This window comes from Anabrus simplex, chromosome 7 (genome assembly GCF_040414725.1).
Source record: "Anabrus simplex isolate iqAnaSimp1 chromosome 7, ASM4041472v1, whole genome shotgun sequence".
Lineage (NCBI taxonomy): Eukaryota > Metazoa > Arthropoda > Insecta > Orthoptera > Tettigoniidae > Anabrus > Anabrus simplex.
The window spans coordinates 303,152,112-303,176,535 of NC_090271.1; the positions used below are offsets into that span (position 1 = coordinate 303,152,112).

At 40.5% G+C, this 24,424-nt stretch overlaps 1 protein-coding gene across 2 annotated transcripts in view; it reads right to left on the reverse strand.

Moving 5' to 3' along the window:
• LOC136877131 (ELMO domain-containing protein 3) overlaps positions 1 to 19,677 on the reverse strand; it is a 101,638-nt gene extending 81,961 nt beyond the window's left edge. For both annotated transcript variants that reach the window (XM_067150942.2, XM_067150941.2), the window contains exons 1-2: positions 19,221 to 19,677; positions 1,390 to 1,534 (exon numbers count right to left, since the gene is read on the reverse strand). In XM_067150942.2, the coding sequence (XP_067007043.1) occupies positions 1,390 to 1,534; positions 19,221 to 19,306 (231 nt within the window). In that variant the 5' untranslated portion in view covers positions 19,307 to 19,677. The remainder of the gene's footprint in view (positions 1 to 1,389; positions 1,535 to 19,220) is intronic.
• Between the last annotated feature and the right edge of the window lie 4,747 nt (positions 19,678 to 24,424).

Sequence of the window (24,424 nt, forward strand, 5' to 3'; positions counted from 1 at the left end):
AAATACATAAGCTGTTATCAATATGCTAAACATGCAAAATTAAATTAAAATATGTGAAACTGGATACAGAAATCATTTCCAGACAACACTCATTTGGGAAACTAAGTATAAAAGCACAATGACGAGGTTTGTATTGTGCAATTGCTGCAATTTCGTGATGATTAAATTCTTGATGTGTTGATCTTGGAAAAATTCAAGTTCCTTTTTGATTGAAGGCTGATTCTATTAAATATTGTAAACATTCACTGCCTCAGGCACGTGATCAGCCTCCACACAGGTCAGTTCAAAACAGCACACAGGCAATCAGTTGAGTTTTAGTCTGTGTACAATCAGCAGTGACGGTGCAACCGGAAGTGAGTCCCACAAAAACACATTATTCACACATTCGTTCAACATTGCTTCACAAGCCCCATTAAGTTTTTTCTTTGCTTTCCCTTTCAGATGCTATCTTCAACAACCCGTATTGGCACAATTCACAAATTCATATACAGCTACGAGGTTCAACAAATGTAAACTAACCACACCACGTTTTTAAAATTCTGGAAACGACAGTTCATAAATTAAACAAAGGCAATCAATCTATTGAAGTTCTCTCAAGAAACTGCAAATTTTCTCAGCTACATAATCTTATTTCCAAATTTATGGGTTTCAACTGACAGTACTCATGTGATATTCATGATTATGTGATTGCTGAAATTCTCATAGATGCACTTTCCACAGACTCAACTGATTAAATGGGATGAATAACATTCATCATTATACCATTTTATCCACTGTGAATGTCATTAGAAGTCATTTAAATTTTAAGAATTTATACCGGTAGTGACATCACTGATTCAAATTTTACTTTTTTTTTTTTTTTTTGCTAGAGGCTTTACGTTGCACCAACACAGATAGGTCTTATGGTGACGATGGGATAGGAAAGGCCTGGGAGTGGGAAGGTAGCGGCTGTGGCCTTAATTAAGGTACAGCCCCAGCATTTGCCTGGTGTGAAAATGGGAAACCATGGAAAACCATCTTCAGGGCTGCCGACAGAATTTACTTTTTAAGACACATCAAACATCACAACACAACTCATTAGCACATCACCCAATTTTCAATGTATAAGTTTTGTCATTGTTTTATGTATACATACAGAGTCTAATACTTTGTCAATTTTTAGTTATAAGTGGCTGAGGATGATCACTATATGATTGAAACTAGTCCCACAATGTGATATATACCCTATAAATAGTCACACAATGTATAAATAAATATGTACGGTATTGATTAGGTGGAATCCTTATGTCTATCGTAATCCTTAGCTGACTTCTTTGCTAGATTCAATTTCCTAGTAAGTTCCTTCAATTTCTCCTTACTTTCACAACCATTCAGTATGTCATACTTTACCATGTACTCTGATAGATCCCGTCCTTGGAAGTAAGCCAGTGCCTGCTGAAAGGAGATATGGGATGCTGGCTGGACACTCACTCTGTACATAGGTTCCACTGTTGCCACACCATCCCATTCTTCCTGAGCAGCAGCAGTAGCTAACCTGGAATATAAATATTATGACAAATGTATCTCCGTTATAGGTCTTCAGTCTCAAAATAAACTAACTGCACCTGCAGTCCACTATTTGCAAACTAGCACTATGGCCTCATTTAGTTTTACACCTTTACCTCAAGCTAATAGCTCAATTGGGACAATACTCAAAATAAACAAATAAATAAATAAATAAATAATTACACTGAGTCTAACCATCATCACATTGGTCTTCCTCCACTTCTCTTACCTTTCATGGCTGATTCCACGATTCTCCAAGGTAACCAAAGATCCTACCTTAGCCTCACATGACCCCGTCACTGAAACCGGTTCATACAATCACCTTCATCCATCAAGCTCATTCTGTACTTAAATTTCATGTCCTTATTGAGCGTGCTTTCCTGCCATTGTTCTCATCTGTTCACACCATTCTCATTTGAACCCTCGAAGTGACCATGTTAAATTTTGTAGTGGCAGCCATCTTGAGCAAGTTTTACATGTTAAGAACTTAAAAAATATCCACTACAATATAAAAGAAAATGGTGATGTACTATACATAATTAAAAATCTAAAACAATGAGGAGTGTGATCTTACCAAACTTTCCATATTCATTGTCCCAAAAATGTACAATTGGTTCAAAAAACATAGAACCTGAATTAAAAGACAAAATTGGAATAATGTCAATAATGTATCTGAAATGCGCTATACTAAGTTTCAACAGTCTAAAGGATATAGGCCTACTATTCAAATATGGGAGAAAACGTAGTAGCATAAGATCTCTACCACTAATCCTTCAAGATGAAAATGCTATATTTGGGTACAATTTATTGCCGGGCCGATGACCTTCGATGTTAGGCCCCTTAAAACAACAAGCATCATCATCACCATCATCAATTTATTGCCAATTTGTAAAAATCTCTGTACGAATAATGCAAATATTGTAAATAATAACTTGAACATACAACAGTTAATAACTCACATACAAGCAGATAACTATGGTATGAGACGCTGAACAAGCAGCTCAGCACAGAGCATGATGGTTTGTTTGTAAACTACTACTACTCAAAGTAATCAAGTGTACTCACCACAGTAATATGTTAACAGTAACATGTACTATTATTAAATATTTATATGTACTGTACTGAATAGGTGGACTGAGCTTTTATCATTTCTTAATAAAAAATTTGCGATGGCAGGTTGATGCGTGTGTCAATGCTAATGGAGGGAATTTTTAACATTTCACGTAAGAGAGAGTTTCATGTGTTATGCTGGTAGGCTTTGTTCCTGTGTGTTTCCCATTATTAATGCACTATGTAGTAGAGTTGTAGAAAAGGAGTTCTAATGTGGAAATAAAGAGTTTCCAGACCGAAATCCATGTAACACATTTTCTTCTTTCCGACAAAATTCTTAAAGAAATTACAAAAGTTCAATCCACCTATTCAGTACAGTACATATAAATATTTAATAATAGTACATAGTACATGTTACTGTGGTGAGTCCACTTGATTATTCTGAGAAATGTTCTGGCTCGATTTCTGAGCATCTTGTTACATATTCATCACCAATATTCAGGTCTAGTAATAGAGATATAAGACAAAGAAACACAGGTAATTAATCTCACCTGATTCATAAAATGGTTTTGCATGCTGAATGTGATAGAATCTGGATTATCAACATATTTACTGTAAAAATGTGTTATCATTTTAATAATTTCTGAACTCTTAAAGATATGTTCGTTTACATCTTGCAAATTTTGTATGTCTTCTGCCTGAAGCATGGATTATGGCATCAAGGGTTTGCTACATGTCACTTTTTCTCACTTGACCTATATTTGTAATTGAATATATAGTACATTATCATGTAATTTGCATGTCAAAGCATCCGCGGTGCATTACACAAGATATTACAATATGCTCTGGCCTTCCATTACTAAGTCAGAACTAACAGCACGATCTCACTGCTGCACAATGGGCACGCCTATCGAGTGTAGCAGGAGAAAAGAATTCCAGTGAAATCTGTGCCAGACTTGTGAACTCACAGCCTCAACGCTCTGTTAGAGGTAGTCAGTTTTGCTCCTGCACTAACAGCAACGCCTTGGTTTCACATGCACGGTTTCCGATCTTTAGTGCACAGGGTCAGCAGCGAGCAAAGCAATACCACTGGTGAACTGTTGAGGAGGAGCTGGAAGCTAACAATGTGGAAGTCACCGAGAATGATCTGGAAGTGAGAACTGCAAAAATCTTCCGCTAGCCTAATAAAGAGCATAGCCGCTACGAGTCAGTGTCGAGTCAGTCATGAGTGAGTTCCGAGACATCGTGAGTCAGTGACGAATCATTTGGGAGTGCACGAGTAGTAAGACGGTCTTGATTATGGGAAGTGGGGTGAGCTGTGTAGTAAACTGCTCTGTAAACAAGGCCGCATTGCAAGAAGTTGTGTTGGAGAGCAAGAGTTCGATGCACTATAGGGTTGTGTGATCAATTAGCCTACATACATGAGTAAGAATTGTGATGAGTGGAAAACACAAACGCGACTGAACCTGTAAATAGCAGTTGAATAAATTTAGCTGACAGAAAAACATGCTACCTCTCTGAGTAGAGATATTAGTTTTAATGACCTTGACAACATGCCACAATATATACAAAGTGCGGCTATTAATAAACAGGACTAATATCATAAGTATGATTTATTGAAAAAATATTAAAATTTCTCTTAATCTTTAAAGTACTACACTTTACTGTCTATACACCACTGCATATAGACCTTTCACAGTTAATACCGATGCTGAAAGTCATTGTCAATCCATGCAGTTCCTTTGCTGATTTAGCTCTTAATCCCCTACAGACCCGTAAGCAGACTGGTACGCACTCGAGCGGCTGGGCCAGGACTCCACAAGCGGACTGATACGCCGGGATGCAAGGTCGCATATTGGAGATTTTGTGACATCTGTTGGCTTTTTCTGGAAACACATCTAATTGAAACACCGCCATCTCGATCCTCTTATACTGCCTGCTCTATGCCACTAGTTTAACACAGGAAGGCGCGACTACCAATATTTCTCCAAGTTGCCGTAAGGGTGCAGCAGTAGACGCACAATCTTCGCTATCAGTGTGGGTGTAGCATTGTGTTATTAGTACATGAATGTGTGTGAAAACCTGAGTTATTTTGTACAATGAGTAAACGTGTCTGGTCACTTCCGTTCGTACAAGATATATTTTGTATAGAACTGTGAAATGAATTAATCATGTTATGCTTATAGATATTTCAAAAGTGATTTTAAGGTGTTGGTACTTGTTTCTTTCCATTTGTGCAAGGTATATATTTCGTAGAACTGAAACTTCAGATTCTTTCCCCAAAATATTCAATTGTTTTGTACCATTTTGCCAATCTCGACAAGGTGGTTCGCAGCCAGATGAAATACCGCCTAAAAAAATTAAGAGAAAAGCGGCTGTCAGTTTTATCTAGGCAAGGACCTAATAAAGGAAGTAATTGGATATCTTCAGATTACTCTCGTATCTGTGTCTTTACACCTTATTTCAGAAGGTGATGGAGCCTTCGCGGCTCAAGCGGCAGCGTGCCGGCCTCTCACCGATGGGTTCTGTGGTTCAAACCCGATCACTCCATGTGAGATTTGTGCTCGACAAAGCGGAGGCAGAACAGGTTTTTCTCCGGATACTCCGGTTTTCCCTGTCATATTTCATTCCAGAACACTCTCGAATATAATTTCATTTCATCTGTCATTCATTAATCATTGCCCCGGAGGAGTGCGACAGGATGCGGTAGCCGGCACAATTCCTATCCTCGCTGCTAGATGGGGGCTTCATTCATTCCATTCCTGACCCAGTCGAATGACTGGAAACAGGCTGCGGATTCTTTTTTCAGAAAGTGATTAAAGCCGTGGAGGATAGCGGAGTCCTTGTGATAAGAATTGTGACGGACAATCACAAAACAAACGTCTTCATGTTTAGACATTTTGGGCAACCTCAGATATTAAAACGATAATATTCCAATCAAACCAGAAACAGGAAATCAAATCCTAATTTGCGGGTACTAGGTTCGTGTTGTTGAAGAGAGGATGGAGTGTGACATTTGTGTCAGCAACATCTCACTGCCTAGAGCTTCAACACCGCTAAATGGAACTGACTATGCATCAGGACAGAGGAGGAGTTCGATACCCGAAACATTATTTTGTTGCTCTGGTGAAGCATCTGCAGGAGTTCGTTTAAGCTGCTGTGCCCTATTGTCGAAGTCCTTCAAACGTACGAGCGTAATACGAGGACTTGCAACGTCTTCCCTTTCAGAATACCGGGCGAGTTGGCCGTGCGGTTAGGAGCGCGCAGCTGTGAGCTTGCATCCGGGAGATAGTGGGTTCGAACCCCACTGTCAGCAGGCCTGAAGATGGTTTTCCGTGGTTTCCCATTTTCACACCAGGGAAATGCTGGGGCTGTACCTTAAATAAGGCCACGGCCGCTTCCTTCCAATTCCTAGGCCTTTCCTATCCCATCATTGCCATAAGACCTATCTGTATCGGTGCAACGTAAAACAAATAGCAAAAAAAAAAAACTTTCAGAATGTATTTTGTTACAGTGTGAGGTCAAAGAACATCAAACTGTTAGTGATATTATCCTAACCAAGTTCGTAAGACCTCTATTATTTGATATTGCGTTGGCAAGAACACAAAAAGTACGGTACCACGCCCAGCCTTCGTCCAGGAAAATGTTTAAATTGTGCATGAAGAGGCCAACTGTGACTTCATACAGGTAATATTGCCGATATTTAATATTACTGATGTAATTTACGAGCTTCAGTGAACATATGACCATACTGCATAGTATTTTGTAGGCTGTCGTCATTAGAATAAGTTTAGAACATTGTGCGTCTATGTCTGCCATCAAACGAAGAAATTTTATCGCAGCGTAGTCGCAAAAAGGCTGGCATAGAGCAGGCAGTATAGGAGGATCGAGACGGCGGTGAATTGAAATCTGTTCTTGGTATCTCAAAGTGTCACCAGAGTGCTCTGGTATACTTCTTTGGCAAAGAGAATTGATTAAAATATCGATTGAGAAATCTGTATTCTGTTGTTGACAAGATGGCTGAGAAGGAAGTTGCTTGCTCGCGCGATATGCTCAGTAATAGCGAAATTCAAAGCATATTTGATGTTTTAGGCTCTGATTTCAGCAGTGTTAGTGAGGAAGAAGTTATTAGTGATCCTGTGCATGAATGAGCACAAAATGTATCACCAGAGATCTTAAGCACAATAAATCCCCAAACCCTGCCAAATCTCCTGGCCAGAGAGAAGGCGTAACCTTCTAGGTAGCCCGCCCCTTCCCTTTGGGAAGGGGAGTGAAAACATCCCCCTTGGTCCTTGGTAGTAATATCCACTCCTCTCCAAACTCCGAAAGTGGACTGTGACCCCACAAAACACTCACAAATATTTTGTTTCGGCCGGGTAGCGCCACAACTATAACTTCGCACCCAGCGGACGTACAAAAGCATATAGGCCTGACACCAAGAGGAAGTCGGCCTCCCCTACAATATATACCATCTCCCTCGGTGATATAGACCCAGCGATCCCAGTAGAAGTAGTAATTACGGAACTCCGACTGACCGGCGTTCACTCCGCCATCAGAAGAAGAGAAAACGGCGTACCCCTACGAGAAATCATCCCTATTCTATCCATCATTAGAAAACTTTGAGAAAGCACTGGATAATGGAATCTTTTACCGAGGACTGCAGTACCCAATAGAAGAGATCTCAGCAAAGCAGCTTGGCAAAATAATCTTAGAACTGCAACAACAGCCGCCCCCTCCTGCCAACTCCCTAACCACCACCACCACCACCACCACCACCACAACTACTACCTCCATTCAAGCCACCTCCCACGTTCCTACTACCACCACTGTAATAACCCACCCCTCTCCTCTGATGACATACCCCCCCCCCCCCGCCTAGGACCAGCAGGAAGAACAAAATACAACGCAGCCACCACCACCCAGCCAGAACAACACATTCAGCTGTGTTGCCTGTGGCGTAGAACCAAGCCTACCAGTCACAGCAATACTCCAAAAGCTCCAGCAGGCAGGACACCCGGTGCTGAGAACTTTCCGAATACGTAATGACGACGGTCCAACGTACCTAGTACGACTACACCTGCCTACACCAGAAGACGTCCAGCGGTTAATAAACCATGGAGTACATCTCAACGGACGCCACCACCGGATAGAACCTTCCCGTTCCCCTCTCCAAATCCCCAATCAACCTAATTTAACCCACCAACGCACACGCTCCCAGCCAGCACCCACTACGCTACCACCAAGTCCACACTCCCGTCTACCACCACCACCACCACCCAACAACTATCTACCACCACCACCCCCACCTAATAACCGTCCACCACCCCCTCCTCCGCCTAACTTCCTACACCTCCTGCTTACCTCCCTAGTAAACTTTTCATCCTTGTACCACATCCTAGCACTCCATCTCTTACAACAACCCAGCCAAACAAATCAGTATGTAACCTGGTTATAAAAACCCTATGTACTTTACACAAAACTATGTACCTTGTAAAAACACTTTGTATTAAGCATATGTCAACTTACGTATGTACTTCTCATCAATAAAGCACCAGAGAACAGCACTGCCTTAGCCAAGAGGCCAATCCCGCAACATCCACAATAAACACCAACACCATATATTTTCCCTTTCCAAACTCCAACAAATCCCCAACACCACCAAATCTCCTGGCCAGAGAGAAGGCGTAACCTTCTAGGTGGCCCACCCCTTCCGTTCGGGAAGGGGAATGAAAACATTCCCCTTGGTCCTTGGAAGTAATATCATATGACATTGAGTGCCGAACGAACTTTCTCCCGTGCCCCAAGATCCAATTGCGACTGCTGGATTTGAACCTACGATCTTGGTACCTGGATGTGAACACTTTACCACTGACCCTCAGATTGAATCTTAATAATGATAATAATAATAATACACCGAGTGAGACATACAGCCGTAAGTTTGTATTTGGGACATAGGTTTGAATCTCATCATTTGCTTACTCGTGATTTGTTTCCCATTAGTTCCTTATTTCCAAATCAGGCAAATGTTAGGCTCATGTCATATTGGTTTCCTATTATTTCCTTATTTCAAAATCAGGCAAATGTTAGGCTCATGTCATATAATTAAGGCCATACCAGACACTAAAGAACTTCCGAGGTGACATAAGTTAATGAAAAATTTAAGATTGCAAAGCGATTTTTTATGTGTTATATTTCTGTATTGTTCTGTTTTTTGTGACATGAGCAGTAGCATGGAATTTCTCAATAATATAAAACAGGTCCCGTGATAATACTGGCAGTCGATCACCCACTGTACTGTTTTAACCGAAAGCTTGCAACATCCAGGTTACATACCAAAAAGTTGGCGGATTCCTAGCAATGTCAGAACAAAGGGCGGGTGGGTGCAGATGGGTTAACTCTTCCATGGACTGAAAATGGGAATCCCTTCAATATACACAGAGTGGTCAAAAGTCATGGGAAGACAATGAATCTGATGTTAATAACGAGTTTCTCCTCCATGAGCCCTCACAACAGCAGCAATACAGTGAGGCACCGACTCTACAAAGTGTTGGAATAGTTCTGGAGAGATCTGGACCCACGCATCTTGCACTGCTACCCACAATTGGTCTTGTGAAGTTGGCGCAGGGTTAACAGAGCGTACACCAGCATCGACAGCATCTCATAAATGTTTGACTGGATTAAGATCGGGGGATCTGGAAGGCTAATCCATGGTCATAACTCCACTGGAGTGCTCCTCAAACCACCTGCGTGCCACCACAGGGCGGTGACATGGCGGCGCATTGTCCTGTTGAAACATGGCATCTCCGTCACGGTACTCTAGGGCCAGAAAGGAATGCAGATGGTCTGAAAGAATGTCCATATAACATTTACCTGTCAGCGCTCCCTGCAGCCGGACAATAGGACCTAATTGTGACCCAGATCAGAATTGAGCCACCTCGCACCTGGACACAACCTTGCTGACATGCAGGAACCATAACTTCAAGGGGCATACGCCATACTCTCATGCGCCCATCAGCTCGATACGACTGGAACCAGGATTCATTGGACCATACCACATGCCGCCACTGTTCCATCGTCCATTGCTGATGTTCGCGGGCCCATGCACGTCATTGAGCTCTGTGTCGAAGTGTCAGCAAAGGGACACGAGTTGGTTATTGGCTGGTGAAGCCTATGCAGTGCAATTACCTCCTTACAGTCCTGGTAGAAATGCATTCCTGACTCCCAGCATTCAACTCTAGGTGGTGATCTGGCTCACAGTAGACCGTTGAGCGCCCAGTATGGTTCTGCGGAGGCAACGTGATGTCCATTCGTTAAACGCCCGTGGTCTTCCCGTATGGTGGTTTACACGGGTTGTAACATTCTCTCTGCGATATTGAAGATCCACCCTCGACACCGTTGACCTCGGAAACCCGAATTCACTTGCAATCTCTGCAATGCTATGAGCCATGCACCGTGCGCCGATGATCATCCCACGTTCAAAGTCAGTTAACTCATGACATGTTGCCATCTTCACGACACTGTTGTCTGTGTACAGACTGCTCAGCTAAGCCACAGCTAGCCGCAATGCTCAGGGGTCATACACGGCACATTTTCTAATGGGACACCCCTTTCTGTGACTTTTGGCCACTCAGTGTATTTTTCACTTTGGGAAAGAGAAAAAGTTACAAGGGGTCAGATCTGGCAAGTATGGGGGATGTTCAAAAACTAGAACGCATTTATCAGCCAAAAGTGTCTTCACTGAAAGGGCAATATGAGCCAGTGTATTGGCCTGATGCAGGGACCAGCTTCGAACCTCAGCCATTGATCTACACACACAATTTCACTAATTTTCTGAATGTTTTCATCAATTTTTTATATGAATAGATGAACTGAACGCTCGTAGTCTTCCTACCTCCTCACAACCCTCACTAGACTTTTTTTTTTTTCCTTTTCTTAGTGGCTTTACGTCGCATCGACACAGATAGGTCTTATGGCGACAATGGGATAGGAAAGGGCTAGGAGTGGGAAGGAAGCGGCCATGGCCTTAATTAGGGTACAGCCCCAGCATTTGCCCGGTGTGAAAATGGGAAACAACGGAAAACCACCTTCAGGGCTGCCGACAGTGCGATTCAAACCCACTATCTCCCGGATATAAGCTCAGAACTGCGGGCCCCTAACCGTACGGCCGACTCGCCCGGTCACTAGACCTTTTGTGTCACTCAAAAACTCATGCACGTGTCGTAAAATAATCCCCATATACATCCTTCATTACATAAAGCACTCTGTGGGATTTTCTTTTCAATTTCACAAGGAATTTCAAATTCACACGCTGCTTGATCTATAAGCTACGCATGATTTCTGGCAACTGGACAAGACAGTGTTCACTTCAAATTGAGCTCAAAAGCAGATTAACAAAGACAGCAAGACAACACCACCTGCAGTGCGTTCCTGTAGCTTCAAGGTCAACAACTTCCTCTCTTATTCCCCTCTCCTGCTACATACAAAGAAGGCAGAAGAGCATTCCTTTTTATTAATAGCCATACCTCAAATTAGACATTACCGATGACTTGCTCATGATGTATAAAGAAGCCTGCAAACCAGTGACATTCATTGTGTGGAATTACAGAGTAGCCAAGTAACAAATGATTAGAAATGTACTCTATATCGAGCCAAAACAACATCCAATAGGCAAATATCCTCAAGATCTAGAAAAAGGAAAAACTACTTCTATTCTCTTCTCTATTGTGCAGTTGATTTGATGGTCTATAATCGCAAGAGAAGAGCTGATAACCCTGCTGTTTTGCCCCTGGAAATAATAATTGCAACAATCATCAATCCTGATAGCCAAGCTGAGTAACTCAAGACAGTAGAGCACTGGCTTTCTAAGCTCAAGATGGCAGGTTCGATCCTAGCTCAGTTTCATGGTATCTGAAAATGCTCAGATGTCAGTCTAGTGTAGGTAGATTTACTGGCATGTAAAAAAAAAAAACTCCTGTGAGTCAAAATTCCAGTACCTTGGCATCTCCAGAAACCATAAAGTAATTAGTGGGATGTAAAACCAATATTTTTTACAATTTTGATTTACATTGCACTGACACAGATAGGTCCTATGGCTAGTGGCTTTACGTCGCACCTACAAAGATAGGTCTTATGGCGACGTGGGATAGGAAAGGCCTAGGAGTTGGAAGGAAGCTGCTGTGGCCTTAATTAAGGTACAGCCCCAGCATTTGCCTGGTGTGAAAATGGGAAACCACAGAAAACCATCTTCAGGGCTGCCAACAATGAAATTCAAACCCACTATCTCCCGGATGCAAGCTTGCAGCCGCGCGCACCTAACAGCACGGCCAACTTGCCTGGTAGGCCTTATGGTGATGATGAGATAGGAGTGGGAAGGAAGCAACCTTGGCCTGGTGTGAAAATGGAAAACTATGGAAAACCATCTTCAGGATCACCGACAGTGGAGTTCAAACCCATGATCTCCCGAATGCAAGCTGATAGCTATGTGACCCAAACCACACAGCCACTTGCTCAGTACCAATGAGATGATCAACAAACAATGCTAGACTTTGTCCAAACAAACATGCTGTTCATCAACTCTTTTCAACTGAGCTGTGTTTCTTCTTTCTAATATCATGATCTTCAACGATTAGGTCCTTCTATGCCAGTTCTACGCTATGTTTTTATGTTCAACCTTTTTTTCTTTCTTTTCAATGGCCTTCCCATTCTTGTCTTTGCCACTGGTTTTACACTGAAGAATCCCAGATGAAGTGCAAGTATCATCCATTCAAGATAAATTGTGGTACCAAGTCTTTCTGTAGTCGGTTATGGTATTAAATATATTTTGTACACGTTTACTCTTCTGGATGTCCTCATGATCAAAAGGAGAGTCTCTAAATGTAAAAGCAATCCCATCCTTATCTAAATTCACCCAGTTTCACTATATGTTAGGACCTACACTGATAGCCATATGTTAGTATTAGGACTACCGTGGTTTTATACATGATGATGATGATGATTATGATGATGATGACGATGATGCTGATGATGCTTGTTTAAAGGGGCCTAACATCTAGGTCATCGGCCCCTAATGGTACGACATGAGACGAAATGTTATGAGAATTTAAAAATCCATAATCCTCCACTGACCAGAATTCAAAAACGTGAGGACAAAAAATGAATGGATGGATATGAAGTTAAAACAATCAGCGATCCGACCCGCAATGCCCCACATTCCCAGAAACTAGTGTTAAACAACAGTATTACTGACCAAGGGACTGCTTCTAAAGCACAATACTGATCGATGAGGCTTGTAGTTCAAACGGGTCCAAAATCCAGGTCATCGGCCTCTCATAATGGTAGTTATCGCTAGGAAAATAGAACCATGCTATTTGTCATGTTGCGGTACTAATCAAAAGTAACGTAGACTCGTGGTATTCCACACATTATGGTACTACCCACAGGTAATGAAATTTCCACATCTAACACAGACCTATGGTGTTTCGCAGACTGCAGCGCTATTTTTTTTGCTAGTTGCTTTACGTCGCACCGACACAGTTAGGTCTTATGGCGACGATGGGACAGAAGGCCTAGGAATGGGAAGGAAGTGGCCATGGCCTTAATTAAGGTACAGCCCCAGCATTTGCCTGGTGTGAAAATGGGAAACCACAGAAAACCATCTTCAGGGCTGCCAACAGTGGGGTTCGAATCTACTATCTCCCGAATACTGGATACTGGCCGCACTTAAGCGACTGCAGCTATCGAACTCGGTGCGGCGCTATTTACAGGTAACACAAACCTATGGCGAACCTCACATAAGTGGACTAACCACAGGGACCCGCACTATCCCATGGTGTTCCTCACATAGTGGACACTAAGCATAGGCAAAGCAGAACCATGGTGTTGCTCGTACAGGGGTACGAATCACTGGTAGGTATTGTAAAGCCAGAAAAGCACTCTTTTGCTACTATTCACAAACCTATTTTTTACCTAACATAGTGGTACTACACGCAAGTAAAAGTGACCCATGGTGTTCCCTGTGTGATGGTACTAATTTCAAGTAGTCTCATGGTTCTAATTTGATCATCCCTTGGTCACCCCTTTTAATCGCCTCTTACGACACACAGGGGATACCATGGGTGTTCTTCGTCTGCGTCTCCTACCCACAGGGAGGTGGTTTTATATAATTTCTACACAGTGTCACATCTCAACTTCTTTTTTGATATAATTTTAATACAGTGTCACTTTTCACCTTCTTCGACTAGCACCTACAAGTTTATGAAATTTGCTTGGTTTAGATTCAGAATCCTTATATTTGTAATGAGAAACCAAATGTTTCAAAGAGTTAAAAGAGAGGACCTCTATATTTTTGAGAAAAATATGAAGGTTCACACTTTTGGAGCTTCATTTCAGTATTTGGTATCTTCTTCTGAATTTTTTTTTTTTTTTCTCTCGTAAAATTTGCTGTGACATGTTTGAAAACATATGTTTCAAGTAATTAAGTTCAATAAACAACACAAAAAGTAAGAAATTATTGTATAATTTAATAGTACATTTCTGGAGCCTGACAGACACCATGATACCAGTTGCGGGTTAAACTGTCAGATTCTGGACTTTTTCTATTTTAAGAGACTTCGGTATATCTATTACTTCTTCTCTTAGGAATCATCAAAATATAGGAAACCAGCAGCTTACATTATCAGTGAATTATCCTCCTTCTCACCCCAAGATAGCAAGGTTTGTTCCAGACTTAGCCCAGTAGTATTTGAAGGTGCTCAATTACACCAGCCTTGACTTGATACTGACAAGTAAAAGAACTCCTGAGTGCCATTCTCCTTCAATTATTATATTTGGACCACCCAAGCTTACAGTACATTTATCGATCTCTACAATGATGTTAGGATACCCAATTTATTGCCATCAGTTCCTAAACATCTAGTCTTGGCATACTTTTTCATGACAAACGTAGCTCTAATCCACAACTGTCCGTTCACTGCATTGAAGTTTATTCAACATTAGAGTGGTGTCGCAAAGCCAGCCAGCCAGCCAGTAAAAATGAGATTAGTTACTTGTAACTTGGTTCAAATATATTTGAGCAAAGAAACTGTTAATGAATGTGCTAATGTTACAAGGAAAAGCGTGAAAAGTCTCAAGTAACTTGAAAGTTGAGGTTGACTGAATAAAGAATTTGTGTCACGCTGGGTCATTATTCGCATTTTGGGAATACTGTAGTAAAGAATATTGTGCTATCAATTTATATATCCAGCTGATTGATTACTTCTTGAAGCTGTAATGAATGTAAAGGCTGTAAAATCACTTTTAATATCTCCCAGGCAAATACAGTAGTTAGAAATTATTTTGAATACTCAAAATTAAGAGGTATTCTTATATTTAAGGGGGATGTTCTTGGCCGTTAAAATGTTACAACCTTATCTTAGCAGACACCTCTTATAACGGGCATTTTCGCACGGAACTGATGGTGTCCGCAGAAGAGAGGTTCGACTGTATGAAAATTGGTCTTTCTAAGACCAATGTGATGTCAGTAGGAAAGAAACCTAACAGAAATGAATGTCACATTGGGAATTCAAAACTGGAACACATAGACCATTTCAAGTATTTAGGATGGTATTCTCCCCGGATGGTAGTATTGAAAATGAGAATAAACCAAGCTGCAGCAAAGCTAATGCAGGAAGCGTGCAATGTGATCAACAGTATTCTGTAAGAAAGAAGTCAGCTCCCTGACCAAACTACCTTTACACCAGTCTGTTTTTAGACCAACTTTGCAGTGCTGGAGTGAAAGCTGACTGGACTCACGATATCATATTCATTAGTTAGAAGAAATAGTAGCGAGAGTGATTGCTGGTACAATCAGGTGGGAGCATTGGCAGAAGGTATTCGGAATGAGCAAATAAAGAAGTTAGGAATGAACTTTAGGATGATGCTGTCTGCACAAAAAAGCTTCGGTGGTGGGGTCATGTGAGGCAAATGGACGAGGATAGGTTACCTAGGAGATCAATGGACTCTGTCATGGAGGGTAAGAGAAGTGAAGGAAGACCAAGACAACAACGGTTAGACTCAATTTCTAGTGATTTAATGATAAAAAGTATAGAAGTAAATGATGCCACAGATCTAGTCACAAATAGAGGATTAGGGAGACATTGAGTAAATTCGTAGACGTCTGCGGACTGAATGCTGAAAGGCATAACAGTCTATAATGAAGATGTATGTAAGATGTATACTTTTATTTCTTCTTAAACCAATAATCGCCTCCATCCTGCATGACAATCTGTGTTCTCTATTGTAATTTTAACAGGCTGATTAACACTAAAATTATGTCCTCGGACATTCCCGGCACTAAAAGCCATACGCCATTTCATTTCAACACTAAAATGTTATTTTTGCTAGTGGTTTAACGTCACACTATCTTGAGGCTGCAGACAGTGGGATTCGAACCCACCATCTTCCAAATGCAAGCTCACAGCTATGCGACCCTAACTGAACGGTCAACTCACTCAGTTAGGCCCTACCTAGATTAACTGAAGAGGTCATTTGGACCGCTACAATCTAGATAGTTGAATTTTAGGGTATATAGGCTACACTTTTAATGAAGCATAAACACCTCATTAATACTGTTCACCCAACGGCTGTAGCTGTGTTGAAACACTGGATCCCGTGAGATCTCCGAAGTTAGGCAACATTGGGCGTGGTCAAGATATGGATGGGTTGCCACGCGCTGTTGGTGGGGGGGTAAGGAAATAGAGGAGCAGAAAGGAACTGGCCACCCTACTGTACGTAAACTCCGGCTCAAGCACACCTCTGCAGAGGTTCAGACCTGTCATCAGGCAGAATACACCTTTACCTTACCTTAATATTGTTCACATATGGTTTTACCTCAGTAGGATATAAGTGCGCATGTACTCGAGCTTGTACATTACTAAACTGCAAAGTCGGTCTTTAGTGGCTTTCACGGAGGAAGGAACTTCTCTTCTACTCTATTTGGTGTTGCTACAATCCTTGTATTCTTATTCCTCAATATTTTACCTAGATTTAGCTAGCAGGAAATGTTATATTTCTTCCCAGACTGAGTAATGGCTCTGCAAAACTCAAAACAACATGTCCACTGAGTGTCTGACTGGAAAGTCGCGTTTCAATTTTTTCATAACTTAGAAGTAATAGACACAAAAGTGGTAAAAGTGAATGCTGGTACAAACAGCTAGGAGCAATGGCAAGAGGGTATTCGGAATGAGAAGATAAAGAAGTTAGGAATGAACTTGACAGACGAAGCTGTCTGCACAAACAAGTTTCGGTGATGGGGTCATGTGAACCAAATGGAGGATACATTGCCTAGGAGATTAATGAACTCTGTCATGGAGGGCAAGAAAAGTAGAGGGAGAACAAGACAAGCTTCCATATCAACAGACAGCCACTATTTTATGTCAAACTTGTCAGTTGATATAGATGTTGATTCCCATAGGGAATCTGAAATATTTGTTCCGAATGAGTAAATTTATAATACCAATATAAATGGTCCGTTATTGGACATTATACATTTTATGACAGTTTTGTGTCATAGTTTTGGAATAAAATGCTGGACCCCCTTCGTGAGACTACAAACCCAGAACATTCACATCAGACCTGTGAGTTCCACGAGCGTACAATACTACAATAAAGGTGTCTAATTCCTCCAAAGAAAGTGACCATTCAGGGTTTTTCAGATCTTCGCAAGCTCTTACTTCATTACATCATTTGATATAGCACAGCATGGACTCGACAATAAAAGATGCCAAACACTGGCAGGATCCTTTTCAATGTGATATTTTGCATGTTCAGTAGACCACAGGTTTTTGCTACAGATATTTTGTTGCCCTCAATGCTCTGGTAGACCTCGGAGTTTGATACACATCCAGCACTGACGGCTACATGTAGTCCATTTCTCGAATTACTAGCCACAGCTCTCTGCCTTACAGCATATACTGGTATCTTTGTTCGTTCTGCAACTGTACATATGGCAGATATTCTGACTTGACTCCTACAGCATGATCTGGAACATAATACTTTATACTGATAAAGTAATTTATATTCTGCTTGAAACTGTCTTGGTTCGAAAAGCTAACATCCACCTGAGAACTAACTTTTAATGAGGGGTACTACTCTACCCTCAGGGGTCCAAGGTTGCTAAAATACTTTGTTTTCAGTTGACACTTCTGGAGAATCCGCGTTACTTGATTCATTGTCCGAACTGTTTTCAACGTGCACAAACGTCCTCACTGTCAGAGAGTTCTGTATCACTTCTGATTTTATTGTTTGATTGCATTGGCACTATAATTTGTAAATACATCACAATTTTGACATCCATCAGTGTCTGGCGATAAGAGGTAATAGCTGTATGTGGTGAATAAAAACGTAACTCTACTTCATTTTGTTGCAACTGCAAACCATAACCAACCTTCTACTTCTTGTAAGTATAATTCTACGCTTTATCTCATTGTTACGGAAAATTAAACGGGATAGTTTGCTGGGTAGTGTCGTAAGTGATCTCTGAGCGTCATATCTGGATACACAGTTCATGCTAACTTAAATCAATGTAGACCAACATTTCAGTGCCATCATACACTCTTCGTTAGTACTCAACTGAATAAAATCTGGCTTTAAAATTTCAGATTTGTGAAAGGAAAAAACATTGCAATAGCAGTCATCACGGCTGCATCAGAAAATAGGTAGGACATACATAACATCATGGGAGAAAGAGAGAAAAAAGAAGAGTTACAGCCATTCCAAAATATGTACCAAAAATAAAACAAAAGTGATTTAAATTCACAAAAGATTTTAGAAAATGGGATCATGTCACATGCATGGAGAGCAGTGAAAATGAAAGTGGTAATTTTGACTGCACTGGTAAATCTAGTGTTAAAAGCAAGAATAAATAGCTAACTTGCTGACAGCAAGAAAGATATGTAAAAGTACAGACCTGGAAAAGTTCTGGCTACTTGACTGTATTGTCAGCATAGTGACCTCCAAATCAGAGGGTCCTGGTTTCAATTTTAGCTGCATCTGGTTTTGTTTCTCAGGCTCAGCAACCAACTATTTGTGTTTATCCTAACTTAAACACCTGATTCCTTAACGCATATCAAACTGCCAGCCACCACAGAAACGTGTTATAGACAAAAACATCCCGCTACATAGGGTTTGAGTCAGGAAATGCATTCAACCATGAAAGTGGGCTACGTTCCCATTGACACAAATCACACCCATGACACAGAAAGGAAAAGCATGAGGGGAAAATACCAACCATAACCACCTATGCATGAGATTCATGGCTCAACATGTGAGGAGCAAGTGTTACAAATAAGATAATATGAGGTTAAAAAGTATTTAGGGTTAAAACATGGAGGGAGAAGGAAAAGGAAAGACCTTCCTTTAATCACAATATCACACAGAGGTATAGTTGAAAAACACCTAGGCTTGAGATCTATATGCTGAAAATAATTTTTTTTAAAAAAACAACATTAAATCACGACGACAATCACTATCAACAAATTATTACACTGAAACTGCAGCTGAAATGCAGCAAAGGGACTTACAAAATATGTAACATAACATCAGAAAAATATCAGTTTCAGGAATAATAAAGCAGAATGTATTAACTTTACCTTGCTTCTTCTACATTGGTGTTTTGTCGATGCCAGTTAAAAGCTGTATTCTGCACAGTGGCTGACGGGCTACTTTCCAGGGGCATTGTAAATTGTCTTGTTATTACTCAAAAATGGGTACACGAGATATCTACACTTAAATCTGAGGACTGCTTCTGTCCTAAATAATAAGGTTATTGCAACAGCAACGAAAATACGGCATACACTGCTATAGTTTTTACAGGGATCTTAAAAACCTAACCCAAAATTTCATCGTATACATTGAAACTTCACTGAAGTCACACGAGTAAACATTTAAACAAGAAAATTAATAGAATATTAAATATTGGATCTTCATCTACCAACCACAAACACAATCTACTTGCAATAAACTGGAGTGGAAGCACTTAATTGAACACCGTTCACTTTGACAGCACCACACATGACGCATTACCGTCATTCAGCAGCTGTCAAAAGTTCAAACAACAACCAAGGAGGACAACCTCGAAGATATTCAACCAAGGTAATTTCAAATAAAATCATCAATGCATGATAGAAGATATCTGTGAAGAAAAATTTCTCTCTATTGGCATACCGTAGTAAAACAAATTAATTTTAGTAAGAATGAAAGCATGTTTTAACAATTAAAAAAAACCGCATAGGTCATATACAGATATTATTTTGTTGCTGTTGGTGGTGGTGATGCTTTTTGGGCTTTTATCTACAGATGTTATGCAATGGAAGGCCCTTCGTCCACAGTTGCAGACTGACAAATGAAAATAAATTTTGAGTTCACCGTCGCAGAATACTTACGTCAGTGGATGAAGAACGTTCAACGCAACTCTCATCGAATTGTCTTTTTTTTTTTTTAGTTCGAGTGTTTTGTTGCACGTTCTTCGTTCATTGGCGCAACCATCCAGTTCATTGAAAATTTCTCTGAACACTCTGTAAAATCCTTTGAACGTTTCTTCGTTTTTTTTTCATTGCTCGGGCTAACACACAAGCTGAACGTGATTGATTTTCCCCATTAATAGGATCAGGTGGCTGTGCTGATTATTGTTTCAAAAGGAAGTACAATTAGCAAGCATCACCTATATAGCAATAACAAAAAAGAGAAAAAAATAGAAGAGATCCCACACTTCGAAAAATGAAGATATCGGACAAGGAAATAGAAGGACCACAAGGGCGTGGAAATGAAAGACTCCACCTATCATTTAATGAACATATTGAAAATATGTCAAAGAAATCATTACAAAGACTGGGTTGTATTACTAGATATTCCAGAGAATTTTCAAACTGTATGTATTTATGGTACACCCTATACTACAGGATGGCCACAAAGCGCCGTTACCCCGTCATAAATGTTAATGTACGTTCGTTTTGTTCTGTTTCAGATTGTGTCAGCTAACGATGGCTGATACGTCCAGTTACAGTATTGAACAACGTCTTATTGCAAGTTGTTGGGTGCATGAGAGAGGGCAAGCAGGGAAGACAATAGCACACGTTCGTACTGATTTTCGGACACGATTTCAAGGAGAGCCTCCTCCAAAACAATCACTTCTGCGATGGGAAAAGGAACTCTTCGCCACAGGAAGTGTAAAAGATAAGGACAGAAGTGGGAGACCCTCCACAAGAAGAGAAACATGTCAGTTTGTCGAGGAGTCAGTGGAGAGGTCGCCGAAGAAGTCGACGCGTAAAAGATCGGCGGAATTGTAAATATCTCGGTCAACAATGCGGAAGCACATGAAGATAGACTTAGGTTTGCGCCCATATCGGCCTACGCCCGTCGAGGAATTATCGAATGCTGACATGGACCGGAGAATGGAGGCATGTGCGACACTTCTTCAGATGTTCGACACAATACCAGAACGAGACACAGTGTATTTCGGATGACACTAAAACAGCATGAAAAATTACGTTCCAGAGTTTCCCTTCCGAGTGCGGTTTAAGGAAGAAATGGAAGCAAACAATTTCTACGCAAGGTGATATAGTAGGATCGCTTTAGGTACCTAGTAATTCTTCTCATAGAACAGATTTCAGTGTAAGCACATCAATTAAACTTCCTTCTGTTTTCATTGTGTATCCTGTTCACAAACGGGAAAATGTCAAACGCAGGAAGCGTCCAGCTCCCAAAAATGATGCGTTGTCATCAAAATTTAGTAAAAGTTCCGATTCAGATAACGATGAACATACCATATCTTCATACGTCAGCCACAAACGAAAAATGAGTAAAAATCTCGTTTCTATATCAAGGAAAGTCTACGAGTATCTCTGTTAAATCTTAAAAATATACGGACGAGAAAATTAAATACCAAATTACAGAAAATAATCTGTAAATTGAGAAGTAGGATACGGGTAATGAAATCAGAATTTTTTTTACGGTATCTGAACTTGACCAAAAAGCAAACCAAATTGAAAAGCATGCTAAAATTGGTCAGTTAGGAGCTTTATTTCTGTTAGGGTCGGTTTTTCCCTCGGACTCAGCGAGGGATCATACCTCTACCGCCTCAAGGTTAGTGTCCTGGAGCACCAGTCTTTGGGTCGCGGGATACAAGTGGGGAGGATGACCAGTACCTCCCCCAGGCAGTCTCACCTGCTATGCTGAACAGGGGCCTTGTGGAGGGATGGGAAGATTGGAAAGGAAAGGCAGGGAAGAGGGACGGAAGCGGCCGTGGCCTTAAGTTAGGTACTATCCTGGCATTTGCCTGGAGGAGAAGTGGAAAACCACGGAAAAACACTTCCAGGATAGCTGAGCTGGGAATCGAACCCACCTCTACTCAGTTGACCTCCCGAGGCTGAGTGGACCCCGTTCCAGCCCTCGTACCACTTTTTAAATTTCGTGGCAGGGCCGGGAATAGTACCCGGACCTCCGGGGGTGACAGCTAGTCACACTAACCACTACACTACAGAGGCGAACACAAATTTAATTTTACGGGAAGAAAAAAGAGAAATACGGTGAAACGACGCTAAATATTTGCGTAATGGGCATAACATCACTCACCAAACAGCGGCATCAATACGAATGTCAAAATACCAGATGTGCGGAGGAAAAGACTGGATCGCTGATAATTGGTGAAAGGACGATTAAACCCAAAGTTATTTATGACCGCAATCTCGATCCGCTTATCGGATACTCTGAGGCACAATAACAGTAATCGGTAAGAAGTGACAAACTCGCTATCAGATTTCTCTGCTTCTTTCGTGAATTACTTATTTCGTTTAAGCATATTGTAAGAAATACGTTGTAGAAAATAAGTCAAACAATTGCTCTTGGTCTATCTTTGATCTCATATCTGTTTGCTGCCTTCTGAAATTACTAGTTTTAATGATTTTTTATAGTTTTTCATATATGAACGTGTTGCAATGAGCGGGCGAGACAGAATACTAAAGAGAACTCTAGCGGCGGTTGTCGGAAGTATCTCGCGGACGAGTTTAGTGTGCTGTATTTCCCGGCCTTGTGTATCTCGTATGCAACGCACAGAGACGGCAAAGCTGGAGGTGGCTTAGGTATTTACATTTCGCACTGTTGGAAAGTAAATGTGAAAATGAATTGTGAACTTGATTATAGCTTGATACGGGTTGGAATTTATAGGGATAAATTTAGTAGTAGTAAATATAAAAGTATTGATTTAATTGCAGGATATAACCCAAATAGGAATAATGCCACACCATTTCTAGCATCGCTCGAAAATGTTCTAAGTAAAACAACAAACATTTATGCCTATTTTTGGGTGACACGAATATTGATATCTTAACTAGTGACCAACTAAAAAGAAAATACATGAACCTGTTTTCTTGCTATGATTTCAAGCAATGCAATAATGTATATCCAACACGAATATGTGATACCACAAGCACTTTAATAGATCATGTGTCTATAAATAATTCTGAAATATATTATTATTTATCAAATGTTGGTAGCTGTATAAGTGACCATAATATATTAATAATTGATATTCTTTTGCCAAATTCTAAATCTCCATCACAATCGCTTGAACTGAAAAGGCTGAAAGCAACTAATGTAGACGGAAAAGATGATAGACCTGAAAGTAGTAATATCGCTGAACATAACACAAAATCATAAACAACACTACTAGTAGGATTGACATAATATATAATTCTTTTATTGGCCAAATACCGCTTAGTACACAAAGACAGAAAGCACAAAGTCATCGTACACAAAGAACTGGTAGCTCGCCATGGATATCTTCTGAACTTCTCAACCTTATTAAGCGACGTGACATTTTACATGCAAAACTTAAAAATCCCGCCCTAAAGAATAACATCAATCCCAATCAGGAATATCGCAGGTGTAGAAACATGTAACAAATCTAAAAAGGAGCTTAAAAACAAATTTTACTCTGAAAAATTGAGAATTCATAACAAGAACCCAAAGGAAACATGGAAAATAATCAATGAAATCATACAAAACAGAAAAACAACAAAGGGCGAAAATTGTACATCTCTAGAAATAGATAAAACGATAATTACAGACAGTCAGGAAATATGTGAATCAATAAATTTATATTTTTCAAATATTGCTAAAAAAAACCCTGGCTTCAGCATTCTCTCCCCAGAGCACTGAAACATGTGGGGTTCCTAGTTACTTGAACTCATTTTACCTATATCCAACTGATGAAACAAAAGGAAGATCTATAATATCAAATAAAAAAAACAAGAGTAGCTGTAGGCAGGATGGTATAACTGCCAACTTTCTAAAAGATTTCCAGGATTCTTTAAGCGGGATACTAACGGAGATCATTAACGAATTCTTGGCTTCTGGTACATTACCTAGTGAGCTAAAAGTAGCTAAAGTAGTTCCTGTCTTCAAGGGTGGGGATGGGAGGAATCCTAGTAATGATAGGCCTATCTGCGTTCTCTCCATAATCTCCAAAATATTAGAAACTATTGTTAAAAAGAGATTTCTCACTTTTTAAACAAAAATAATTTCTTTTACAATGCACAATATGGCTTTCGTGAGAACTCTAACACTGAAATAGCAACGGTAGATCTCATAAATCTGCTGCAAGGGTCAATAGATTTTAATAATTTTGCTGGTGGGTTGTTTATAGACCTAAAGAAGGCCTTTGATACAGTGGACCATGAAAGACTGTTGGCTAAATTAGAGACAGCAGGGATTCGTGGTGTTGCCTTGAAGTGGTTTGATATTTATCTGTCCGATAGAAAACAGTATATAGTGCTGAATCACTGTAGGAGCTCAGCAA